General features: G+C 34.8%; 1 protein-coding gene across 1 annotated transcript in view; it reads left to right on the plus strand.

Moving 5' to 3' along the window:
* CALCR (calcitonin receptor) overlaps positions 1 to 13,482 on the plus strand; it is a 51,602-nt gene that overhangs the window by 1,037 nt on the left and 37,083 nt on the right. Inside the window, exons 2-4 of the mRNA XM_011363602.1 lie at positions 5,860 to 6,016; positions 7,710 to 7,820; positions 11,994 to 12,106. Coding sequence (XP_011361904.1) covers positions 5,860 to 6,016; positions 7,710 to 7,820; positions 11,994 to 12,106 — 381 coding nt within the window. The remainder of the gene's footprint in view (positions 1 to 5,859; positions 6,017 to 7,709; positions 7,821 to 11,993; positions 12,107 to 13,482) is intronic.

The following is a 13,482-nucleotide window of genomic DNA, read 5'->3' on the forward strand; positions in this document are numbered from 1 at the left end:
TGCCAATGCCTATTTATTTGTGTCAGGTTTGTTAACCCACCATCAAATCACTTTTATAGCACATGAAAAGGAGATGAGTAAATTTTACATAAATTTGGAGTTGTCTTGAACCTTATGCTCTCTACACCAGAACAACATTGGCCAATGAGTGACAGCTGGCAGTAAAGATCACTTAGTATCTGATACTGTTATACTCACCCAAACAAAGCTTGCCCAGGCTTTCAGGATTTTCATTGTTCATTAATGTGTCACAGGCTTATAAGTTTACATAAACTTTACATTTTTTAAGAAAAAATATTACTAATATTCCACTAATGTTAATTTTTAAAAGGAAGTTTTATTTTGTAATGTTAAAAATCAAATAAATGGTTTGTGGAAATAATTGTTAATGTAACCCTTTTGCATCTATTTGGATAATGAGAATAGTTTATTTTATTATGTAAGATTATCATATTATCTTAATCTTTAGATAAAGTACAATATAATTTGCTAAAAGTAACCCAGTATTTGGAAATGCAGGTAGCTATATGCCATTTGAAATATAATAAAAACATTTAAATGAGAAATAGCAGAAACTATTAGAATATTTTATTTTGACTGTAAATGCCCAAGTCTTACATACTATTCCATAGATAGAGAAATATTGGTATATTCTATTCATAAATTGATATTGTTATTTTTCATGGGTCAAGTGAAATCCTATGTGATCAACTATATGTGAATATGTCTACATAATTTCATTTCATAAAGTATATAATTATATTAGACACTGATAGAAGGAAAACTAAAGTAACTGACATATAATAACAAGATAGTTTAAGTATTATCTATTCACCTTTTCTATTACAAAGGCTACAGGTAATTTTTGGTGTGTTAAAAAACTAAAGTAGGTCACTTTTATTCAAAATTTTTAACTGATATATTTTAAAATTCGAAGATTGAAAGAATTTCATATATTTGCATGAACCATGGACAGAAATGTTTTCAGGTTTGTGGGCATCTCTTTACTAGCAAACATAACTGCACAGGACACTTAAATGGTTTCATGCTCCCTTTGCTGTGACATACAGAAATTTGCTTCTCTGTCTGATTTTGGATTCTATATTTGATTTGGAGAATGTGTCCATAAAACATTTTTAATCCATCCATTTTCTTCTACAACACTCATATGTTCCACATTAATATTCCTCAGAGAAAAGTAAATTTTTTAACAAAATGGCATTGATTTTAATTATTCCAAAATGTCACTTTTTAGATACATTATTGTGATAAAGCATTACCAATGTATTTATTGAATTCTAACAACCTGATTTCCAAAAGGACTTTAAAGTAGCAGATTGGGTTACCATATTCCATTAGCCTCATCTACATTAAATCAAAAACACCCACTCATTTCCTATCTCTTATTTGCAGTAAAGCAATAGGCTTAAAATGATGCTTAGCACACATAGTGAGCACTCAGAAAATGCCAGTAATGATGATGATAGCAATGACAAGACCAATGATGAAGACATAGAAAACCTCGGTTCTTCTGAGAAGCATCCCGTCTACTATGCTGCATTCCCATTTGCTTTGAATTCATTATACAAGCAGCAATTTTGTCCTTTATCAACTGCTTAAGTAGAAAGTAAACAGGATATTAACCAGGCATCTAATCCCATATGGAAGAACGAGGATTAACACTTTACAAAGTTCTATTTTATCCTTCATTATTTTGAAAAACATAAGTAACTGAAAACTACTAATAATTGTAACATATACAATGTCGTTATTAAGGACAGCGACATGGAAATCCTGTTGGTTTTAGTTGTGGATTCCGGGTTCATATTCCCCTTAGAGCAGTTCTGTCTGTGGCAGACAATAGGACTCTCTCCTTTCAGCACCATCGCATGGGTCCCAATTCAGTAGGTTTAGACCATTGCAGAGAGGGACCATTTTCTCTACACAGAACAGCTCTATAATTGTTCTGTCTCTGTCCTTATAGAAGCCACCCATAACACAAAAGTAGGCTGATTATCTTCCATCAAAGTAGAAATTGCTTGAGTGCATTACCATTCCCATCAGATTGCTTTCCTCTGGACTCCATGACTAGCGTGGACGAGACCTCCTAGACTGTAAGCTCCCTGGGGGCAGGGGTCTTGCCATTTTTGTCCACTGCTGAATCTCCAGAACCTAGAACATTTCCTGGCACGTAGGAGGCAGTCAGAGTATTTATTACCTGAAAGAACCAGCGGTGTTTCGGCTGCGGACTACAGCTGTCGGTGGCAGCTTGGTGGTCGTATGTGTGGCGCCATTTACTTGAACCCTTAGGAGTGACATCACATATACGGCAGCTAAACTGCTGCATAGGACAACAATTAAGAGGTTGGGGTTTTTTTGTTTGTTTTGGAAGGTTCATGTGAGATGGCTTGTATGCAAAACATTGAACACTAATCTTTATTCAGAGGTGCTATATACTCTTAATGTCTCATTTCTATCTTCATATGAGCATAAAATCATATTTTATACATATTTATATATAAATAATTTTATATATGTCTATATCATCATATCTGTTATATATTTATATATAACAGAATGCCTCAATGTGTATGCTATTTTCAAAAGAAAGTCACTGAACCATTCAGCGACCACTGGAAAAATTTCATCGTCAATACTCAAACAAGAGCCAGGCCAGAAGCGGACTCAGATTATTATGGCTCCTCTAACAACGAAGTTCTGATTCCTCATTCCTTCAGTGCTGAAACAATCTCTACTGAACCGGCTCCAAACAAAGTTCACTGGAGATTGTTTCAATATTGCAAGAATGATAAGATTGGCACTACTGTCTTCTGAATAAACTACACCTACTCTTTCAGATGGTTCCATCTTCACTGGTGTTAAAACTGCATTAATCTGAATAATGCTGTAATTGAAAGTACAAGTATAGTATTTTCCACTTGATATATTTCACATACTGCCTCCCCATGACTTCCATGAATTTCCAACTAGTGCAGGAACATTTTTTAATTGGTTATCCAGTCCACTTAAAGATAGAATTCAGAATGTTACTTCTGGAAGGAATAAAGCAAAATAGTCCCTAGTATCTAAAATATCTAAAATAAGTGACAGAAAAGATTTAGATATGACATATTTCCTCTTCTAATCTGATTTGAAGATGGTGAGAAAATGGCCCAGAAATAAATAATATATCAAATGACAATTCTCAAGTCAACAAAAGATTCTAAGAATAGAGCCACAAGGAATCTAAAATAGATACATAAGTTGAACCAATCATTAATATCTTTCTATTACGAGGGTACCACAATTCACCAAATAAAATCATGATTTCATGATTTTGCGTTGAATTGCTAATACATACACACATAAATGTGCACACACACACACTCATACAAATGTTAGGCTAATAAAATCCAAAATGAAGACTTAACATGAAATCTCTTTGAAATAATTTTTTTTACTCCCAAATCATATTCCAATCCTTGATGGAATATCTGAGCATTTAACTACTGATAATTCTTTACTTTTCAGAATTTTCAGTGATATTTTATAGTGATCTTCTTGCTAAACTGAAAGATCTACGAGGGCAGGGTCTATGCTTCTTTTATTCAGCACCGTATCTTCAGCATCTAGCGCAGTGCTTGGCTCATCAAATTCAATGATTTGCTGATTAATCTTAAAACCAGAAGGAAAAGGGTTATAAGACAACTGAATGGTGTTCAGCTACTCTGAAAAAGAATTCGTACATTTTAAATCGTTTTTGTTGGCTCATTAATTTCTGTTTCTTCTGTCAAATTCAAGAGGAATTAAAATTAGAAATAATCTTAATATTTAAACAGTAGTGTCAACTATATTCATAATAAGTATTCATCTAGAGTTATAATACCAATGTTATAATGGTAATAATTACTTATCCTCTTCTGTTTGCAAGTGATTTCTACTCAAATGGCTTGCTGGCACCTCCAAAACACGTCCAAAAGAGAACTTACCTTCTTCCTGTAGTAAGATTTTTCTTTTTCAACATCTCCCCTTTCTCAAGGCTCTACCATTTTTTCCCAGTTATATAGGCTAAAATCTCTGGGCTATATGACTATTACTATTCTCCATTCCTTATTCAAATATGCCTTCACATTCTTATTATTTGATAAAATGCTGAGAGTTGCTCTTTCTTGTTCTGCCTTGAGATGATCTAGTCCATACATTTAGCTTCCTGGCTGTTCTCCTCGACTAATCAATGGATATCTGATGCCTACCACATGAATTTTACTAACACACTCTCATTACAACCTTATCATGTTTAATAATATTAGCCAAAATTTATTGAACTTTTCATGTCTCAACACTTTGTTTTTGCAGGGCTCTGTATTATCTGACTTTCCTTTACTCTATTACTAACCCTCAAATATGCTCCCCTCCAGGCAGATGGTTTCCTTTTAATATCTCACACATGTCATCTCCTACCTCTGGACTTATATGTGTTCCTTTCCCTCCATCCAGAAGTGCTTCCCTCTCCTCTACACATGCATATACTACATATACTCAAGGTTCAATTCAAATTCTACCTTGTCTCGACAGAAGTCCCTGACTATTCTTGCAACATCTTCTCTCTCTACTCTGAATTTTTATCGTGTTATGCGCTGTACTATTCAGCATTTAGTGATATGCTGTCTCCTAGGACAGGATGCCCCTATCTACACAAGGACATAGACTGGAGAAAAGTAAGGCTCTACCATGAATAGCGTGGGTTATATCAATTAACTTAATAAGAGACTGTTGGGAAAAGAGAAAAGTATATAACACTATTATTTCATCAATATAGATGGAAAAAATTCAATGTTAGAATAATTTAGACAGAATAAAGACAAATAAAAGTGTATTTCAACAGGTGTGATAGAGAGAATAAGGGGTATTCCGAACTTCAGAAGAAGAAAAGTCAGTGCAGCCTGAAGTTTGCAAGCCTTCTCCAAAAGTCTCTATGCAGAACATGGATATTAAAAAATCACAGATTCAAGCACCACTAAAACATCATAGCCACAAAAGAAATTGGCATCTATATAACAGAAATTAAGATGATATATTAGACAATGATCCTTTTAGACATACGCACACACAACTTTGATAAACAGGACCTATGATGGTGATGAGGATTAATCGAGACTGACAAAACTAATGTCAGCCGAAGCAAAAATTCAAAAGATGTAAGAGAAATATTCAAGATTTACATTGATTTTCACCAATGAAAACAAATTACCCTGTATAGGTCATTTGCTAATGAAACCAATTAAAGAGATTAAGGCCAATTATCCAAGGCAGAATCTCTTAGAAGAACAGATTTGTTTGTTTTATGGAATAAATGGGGTAAATTTTGGGCAGTGTGAACAATCTAAGCACAAAGAAATTAGCCAAAGAAATCCAATTTAAAAGGCTTACTTAGTGCACTAATGTATCTATTTTTAATAATATGATTCATGATTTTTAGGAGTTCCAAAGAAGGTAAAGTTGATTTAATATTACTATTTTTTGGAAATCAGGTTATATGACTTGTCTAAATTTTACAGTGATAATAAAATTAAAACAATCTTATATGATAAAGAGGTACGTGAATTTGTATGGGTGCTATACATTTTCAGTAGTGAATGGAATAAATGCAAGTATGAAATTTGTAGGTAGAATTTGTAGATGAAATATAAATACTTATTAGTTACAAAGCAAAGATATTCTACATGGAGACCATGCATAATTATTGTTTATAGAAGGAAAAATAAATGTTTTCAAATTTTTTGTTGCTTCATTTACTTACGTATACACCCATCCCTACTCTTGATAACTAACTGATTTTTTTTTTTGTTTCTAATACAGCACCCAACCCCGGTTCTTCCTACCTCTTCAAATAACACCTATTCTCCAGCACTAGAGTCCGAGCCATTCCTGTACGTCATAGGACGAAGGAAAATGATGGATGCAGAGAACAAATGCTACCGCCGAATGCAACAGTTACCCCCATTCCAAGGAGAAGGTAAAAAGAAGGATGTATGTAAACATGTGTTTCAGACATCATTGAAGGTTTATTTTCTTCCATGGGTAAATATATGTTGACTAGTTTTAATTTAATACACCAGGAGTTTTAACAGTGGTTTTCATACCATGGTATGTTTGTGTATTTCCTGCAACAGACATGCATAGTTTCTTTGTTCAAGTTCATCCAAAGACTTTCTGACCAACTTCTGCACTTATGACAAAATTACTGCAATAACTCACTCGGTATTCACACTTGGCAAGCAGGAACAATACAGGACTAAGTGAAGGAGTGGAATAGGAAAACAATAGAAAGGAAATTAGAAAATGGTGGGCAGAGAATTTGCCTGAGGTGGACTCTGTCAAAACCCTGTCTTGTTTGGGTTGATTAGGCAGTATGTTTCCTTAGCTGTCACTTGGTTGACAACTCATGTTATTCCTTCTCCTTTTCTACATCCAGTTCCCAGAGAAATTAGAAAAAGATATCTCCTAGGAAGACACTGTTTATCTATCCCCTTCTTTAGAAAGTTCTGTATGATTGCCCAAATATTCTCAGGACCAAACATATTCTATTAGCCATGAAGGCCCCAGAGGAAAACAAAAGAGAAGATGGCCAAGCTTTGCTACGTCCATTTAAATTCTCTCCCCATCTTCTAAACCAGTTGAAAAGGTCCAACGATATCTTATATACCTTTGTATCTTCTAAGACAACAACTCTTGGAAGAGAGAAAATTGGTTAAATATACTCTATTATTACATATGGTTTGCCTTCAAATAGTTTTAATTTTTGGCATTTTTCTTTAAACAAAAAATCAAGTCAATAAAAAAGATGCATGTTATTTTTCTGTCTGCAGTAGTTTCAGTGTTTTTAAGAAACTAGAGAGGCATTAGATGCAACTTGTTCCCCCCCATCACCCCAAAAAAAGAAACCATTTCTTTGAAGCAGATGAAACAGTAGAAACACAAAACTGATCTTTTCAGAGCCCAAGTGAGTGCAATAACCTTCACTTCAGTCTTAGTTATCTTGGGAGGTTGAACTTTTGTTCTATTGATCATTATTTAAAACTTTATTTTTGAGGGTAGATTTAATTTTTGAAAGCAGTAGAAAACCACTTGGAGCCAACGTTGATGGATACATAAAATGACCAAACTGAGGATTGTTTTAGCCAGTAATAAAGTGTGATTCTAAAATAATAAGACTATATGTGTGATCCAACTGGCTACAAATGCATTTTTAGTAAGAATTTTGAACCATTGCATCACCCTTGGATTAAGACTAGAACCACCCAAGGCAACCCCTTTGAAGGTAGTGGTTGATAGGATACATATGTTCCAAAGCCATATAGTTTTTTTTCAAGGTAAGCCAAGAGTGAGATTGTGTATACTTTCACAAGAGTTCTCTTGTAACAAGCATTTCTAGAGATATTTTAAAGGAAATATTTTGAAGAAAAGATGTCATACCAAAGACATGTGTCTATGAGGAACAAATGGAGAAATCCCTACAAAAATGTAAATTTCATTAGTAGTTGGTAAAGTTAATACCTTTATTTTGTTGCTGCTGCTCTTACAATTGCTTTTAATATTTCAATATCCAAGGGGAGAGCCCCAAAATAACTGTGTATACACTATTAAATCCTGCTGAGGATGCTGCAGTTTTTGACAACTGCAATGTTCATTTCTTTCTAACTCATCAGGTCCATACTGCAACCGCACCTGGGATGGATGGCTGTGCTGGGATGACACACCGGCTGGAGTGGTCACCCAGCAGCACTGCCCAGATTATTTTCCCGACTTTGATCCAACAGGTAGAATATTTATTTTTATTTTACATTTTGTACGTAGCTTTTAGAATTTCCATGGTCGGGAAAAGAAAATCAGATATAAAATATATCTACCTAACCATACTCTACATATTTTAGCATGTTCTGAAGCATTTCCATAAATGAAATATTACCCAGTTGTACAAATATTACAAGTTGTCCTTATTTCTTAGGTAATATGAGCAGTCAGTTAGCACATTGGTCAGAAATTCTATTATATTTTGAATAAAAATTAACAATTTACATATTTTAAATATTTAATATTAAATCTTAATAAACATTTAAATTAATTTTGCTGAAACTATGAACAATTTTTTAATGTGTTTTTTAGAAACTTTCAGTTGTCACATTTTGGTGACTTATGCAAATGCTTGACCTAGAGTTTGTGAATACTAGGCTGGTATAATATGAACAACAGAAGTTTTATATAATCTTGAAAATGATATAAAACCATTATGTGTATGGGAAAATAAATTAGAAGGTAGTAACTACAGACACTAGATTTCTGTTCTAACAGTAGATTATTAAAATATGCTCAGAAACTAAAACGAATACTGTTAAAATGGATCACACTAACACCCAATTCTGTGTCCTATGCAACACAAACAGTAAGCAAATGCCTGTTACATTAAATAGTGACACCAAATCCACTTTAGTTATAAAAGTAACATAGGAATACTTTTCATTAAATATCATTTTTTTACTTTTCAAAACACTTTCATATATATTACAGGAGTACCCCCTCATCCTCAGTTTTGCTTTCTGTGGTTTCAGTTACCCATGGTCAACTATAGTCTGAAAATAATAAAGGAAATTTTCCAGAAATAAACAATTCATAAGTTTTAAATTATATAGTTCTATTCTCAGTCATGTGATGTAATCTTGTGCCATCGATCTCAGGAAGTGAATGATCTCTTTGTCCAGTATATTCCTGCTGTATACCCTACCCACTCTTTAAGTCATTTAGTAGCTATCTCAGTTATCAGGCCAACTGTCCTGGTATTGCAGTGCTTGTGTTCAAACAACCCTTATTTTACTTAATAATGGCCCCAAAGTCCAAAGGTTGTGATACTGGCAATTTGAGTATGCCAAAAAGAAGCCATAAAGTGCTTCCTTTAAGTGAAAATGTGAGTACAGTCTAAGACATTTTGAGAGAGACCACATTCACAAAACTTTTATAACAGTATACTGTTTTAATTGTTCTTTTTTATTATTTGGTATTGTTAATCTCTCTTATTGTGCTTAATTTACTAGTTAAACTTTATCATAGGTAAGTATGTATAGAAAAAACATATATAAAACATTATATGTATGTGTGTGTATGTGTGTGTGTGTGTGTGTGTGTGTGTGTGTATACACACACACATACATGGTTCAGTACTATTCATGGTTTCAGGCATCCGCCAAGGGTTTTGGAACTAATCCCCTGTGGATAATGGGGGACTACTGCATCTCATTTTATATTCACACAACATTTGACACAAAATCACAAGTGAACCCAAGTCTTCTGATCTCTTACATCTCTGTATAAATAGGTACTAACAACAGTCTTGGAAAAGCATTTAAGAAACAGTATTTATGTATCTCCAAACAAACTTGGTCAGACTGAAGTACTTTTAGGACTTTCAAGGAGGATAAGTTTATCCCTCAAGCCTCAATCCAGTCACACTGGTGTGGTTTGAAGTTAGGCAGGATAAAGGTTTCAGAATACCGGGTACAAAGTGGAGTGAGAAGCCAGGGGCTGAAGTTATATATCTTAGAATTTTCAGATATCCAGATACATTGGAGGTCTGGCATCCAGGATGCTCAGTGGTTAGTGGTCAGGAGCAATAAAGAGGAATGTATGAGGAGATATCTGAAGCTGTCTAACAGTCTCAATCCAGAGATTAGATACACAGGTGTAGAGAATTGGGATTGGGTAGGTGCTAATAGTAAGAGTGATTCTCAGTTTGGCTAAGAAGCTGGGAAACTTTAAGAAATCCTGATGCATGTTACCACCTCAAACATTCCTATTTCATTAGTTTGAAGTACAGGCCGGGCATCAAAATTGTTGAAAGTTCTGCTTGTGATTAAATATGCAACCAAGAAGAAAATATGTTAAATAATTAAGAAAGTGGCCAGTACCAGGGAAGCTCAACCAGTTTGCTAAGTAGTTGTGCCAGTGGGAGGCAGAACATAGTATCAGATGAGACTAGTACAGGCCACAGAAGAAGGTGGGTCCCAGAGAAGTGAAAGGTAGTAGCCACCCAGCTCTAGGAACTGCAGGTATTAGGGCCAGAAAAGTTCTGTTCCAAGAAACCAGATAGAAAACTGTCCCATTGAAGTAAATCTGGGATTAAGACACTGAAAAGGGAATGTAAGTCTTAGTTATAAAGGAGACTCAGATAGTGAAAGTAAGTAGGTCCACCTATAGACACACTATGTAAGTCCTTATTAAGGGGTGAGATTTGTTCCCGAGAGCAGAGTGAGCCTGAGCCTGCAGAGGGTGTTTAAGAGCCTCCCAGTGGTGAATCCGACGGCTGTGGGACCAGGCCTCAGGCAAGCAGGTCATTCCACCTCGATCTCCATACATCTTCTAACAAGATGCGATATAACAGAACACAGTAATCCCTCCGCACCTCAGAGTGCTCATCTTCTTCCTTCTTCTTTCAGTGTCCTTTAGGGAGTGGCTCCCCAGAAGGAGTTAAAACATCCAACCAGTGAAAGGGGATGCCAGGGGCTTGACAAAGGAGGATCTTCCTTGAATTATCTGGTCTGAACTAGAAATAGCATTTTGAAAGGAGGAATCAGTGTTTATTTTGTGCTTAACGAACTATGGAAAATCAATCTTGACTTTAAGATTTTTTCAAGAGTTGTTTGGTTAGAGTTTCTACCACGTTTCAGGGTCAACCAGCCCATCTGGTTATTGTTGCTCATTGACCATGAATGACAAGAGGTTAATTGCCCATAGACTGAAAGTGAAGACATCAGTTAAGAGAGAAAACAGCAGTCGGATTGCAAATCTAGTCAAGAAAGTTTCTGGAATTTGGATTAGAACAGAGAAATTAGTCTATCCCTGAAACAAGGTTTGGGAGATGCTTTTTGTGCTTTCTTCGAGGATGAGATCCTAAGTTCTACCCCAGTAAGACAAGAGATAATGGAAATGAGATTGCAGGGGAGGTAGATAAGGGTAAAGGGGGTCAAATACATGGTGACAGAAAGAGATGTGACTTTGGGTAGTGAACACACAATGCAACATACAGATAATGTATAATAGAATCATACACTTGAAACCTATACAATTTTATGAATCAATATCTCCCCAATACATCTAATTTAAAAATTAAATTAAATTAAAAAATAAATCAAACCAGTTCAGGCTAGCCACTTCTGGGAATTCTCTGGAAAAGCTGGGATGTGAAAAGAGAAAGGGCTTAATCCTATTCCCCACTCAGCACTACATTCCTAAAACTCCAACTAAATCCTTCAGATCTTTACTGACTCCTCCCAATAAACGACGCTTCATTCATCTCGATTTGACAAATTCTATTAGAGGTAACTTGACTGGCACAAAGAGCTATTCTGCAATTGCTCTTGATATGCCCTTTAGTTTTGGACTTTTTGTTCTATTAAATTTAACCATATGAAATTGCCAGCATTTGACCCATTTGAATCCCCCCCCCCAAAAAAAACCCTACAGTTTCATATGGTCAATCTAATAAATAAATATTGTGTATAAATGAAGAAAAGTATGATCTTGCTCTTTCACATATTTCTAAAATCAGAAGTTTAATGTCTGTTAAAAAATATGAGGTACAGTGTAGGTAACACTTTGGAATCTGAGGGACCTGGGATTAAATCCTAACTCACCCACTATTGACTTTTCAAACTCTGTAACTTCTCTCATTCTCTACAATCTATTTGTAAAATGGAGATAGCAATGTCTGCTTTACACAGCTCTGCTAAAGATAAAATGAGGCAATGCATGTTAAAACATCTTGTGTAACTAAAACATCTGTATAATCCAGTAGATTCACAATAGTGTTTATTGACTGATATTTACATTGAACTTCTATAAAGTGGTTAACACTTTGGAATGGTTTTTAAGCCTTAATTTATTATTTTTCCTTCTTAGTATTTTGAAATACTAATGTAATAACTGTTGTGTTTTATTAACAGAAAAGGCTACAAGATACTGTGATGAAAATGGGGATTGGTATAAACATCCGGAGTACAATAAAACCTGGTCTAACTATAGTATGTGCAACGCTTTCACTCCTGAGAAACTGAAGGTAGGTTCTATTTCAAACTTTGGTGTTTGCTGAGAATGTTATTATTTATACACAGAAATAATGCATAACTGTAAAGTAGCTGCTCCCAAGAAAGTAATCTGTATTATAGGAGGAAATCATATAATGACCTATAAGTCCTATGGACTATAGGAAGTGGCATTAGAGGAAATGACATTTTACTTCTTGATTGGCACTCAGTGTCAATGAGAGTTCCACGAGCATATGGAATCAGGCAAGGGAAATAGCGTCCATGGAATGAATGATGGGATTCCCTTTGATGCCAGACACTAGGCAGCATTTCCAGGGCCTCCCTAAGATCTCTCTTCTCCTGGAAGAGTTCCAAAATACAGATTTTTTCATAAGTCATAAGCTAACATTTTTCCCCAACTCTGCTCTGAGAGGTCTATGATAGTTTTACTATCAGACCTTAAAGAAACCCTTAGAATAGGGCTTTTCATTGACCTGTCGATACAAGTGTCACTGTTTAGGTATATTCAGTGGAATTCCACTCTGATTTGTTAGTATGTCTGCTTTACTGACTATTAAATATTTTTAATATCTCTACATAGAAACATTTAAGTCAATGAGAAAAACCCAGATACCTATTCTCTTCTTCATATGCATCAGAAATATGAAAAGATCACTAAACCCACAACCAGTACCCCCTCCCCACAGAGCTGGGAGAAACAGTTGTTTAGTGTTTAGTTACACAGAGTATCTCTAAGCAACCCTGGTGGCTACAAAAGAAACCTATTGTTTTCTTTGAAAATATGTCTGTATGTTAAATAATTACTAAGTTGGAACCTAAAAACACATGAGAAGCTGTAGAAGTCTAAAAAAAAAATTTTTTTTTTATTAAAGACAAAACAAACAACAACCTAAAACAAAAAAGATGAACAGGTAACTTAGAGACCAGTTGACTAGAGGATACCTGGTCACAGGCACAGACTGAAGGCACCAAAGCCAGTTACCTCTTCACAAATTGCTGAGTTACCCCTGTGAATCAGATGCATGTCTATATCCTAATGGAGATCTATTTACTTAATAAAGTCTGATTGAAATGACATGTTACTAAGTAAGGAATTTCTCGAATGAGTGATGATTATGATTTTATAGGAAAAAAATATATATATGTATATATATATATATCTGTCCAGCAATAATGCACATAATCAAACAAAGGACTCTGCATGTTTTGAGAGCCTTTTAGCTGAATTAGTACTTCAATCTCAGAACCTTCACAAGGAAATTGACAAGAATCTGAATGTTCAAGGATAATGATTTGTACATAAATGCTACATTTTCTCCAGGAATTTAAAGAACTTCACAGAAATTATCCAGTTTATCTATACTACATTTGCAGTCATACCATGGCC

Source organism: Pteropus vampyrus, unplaced genomic scaffold (assembly GCF_000151845.1).
Source record: "Pteropus vampyrus isolate Shadow unplaced genomic scaffold, Pvam_2.0 Scaffold4, whole genome shotgun sequence".
NCBI classification, from domain to species: Eukaryota; Metazoa; Chordata; class Mammalia; order Chiroptera; family Pteropodidae; genus Pteropus; species Pteropus vampyrus.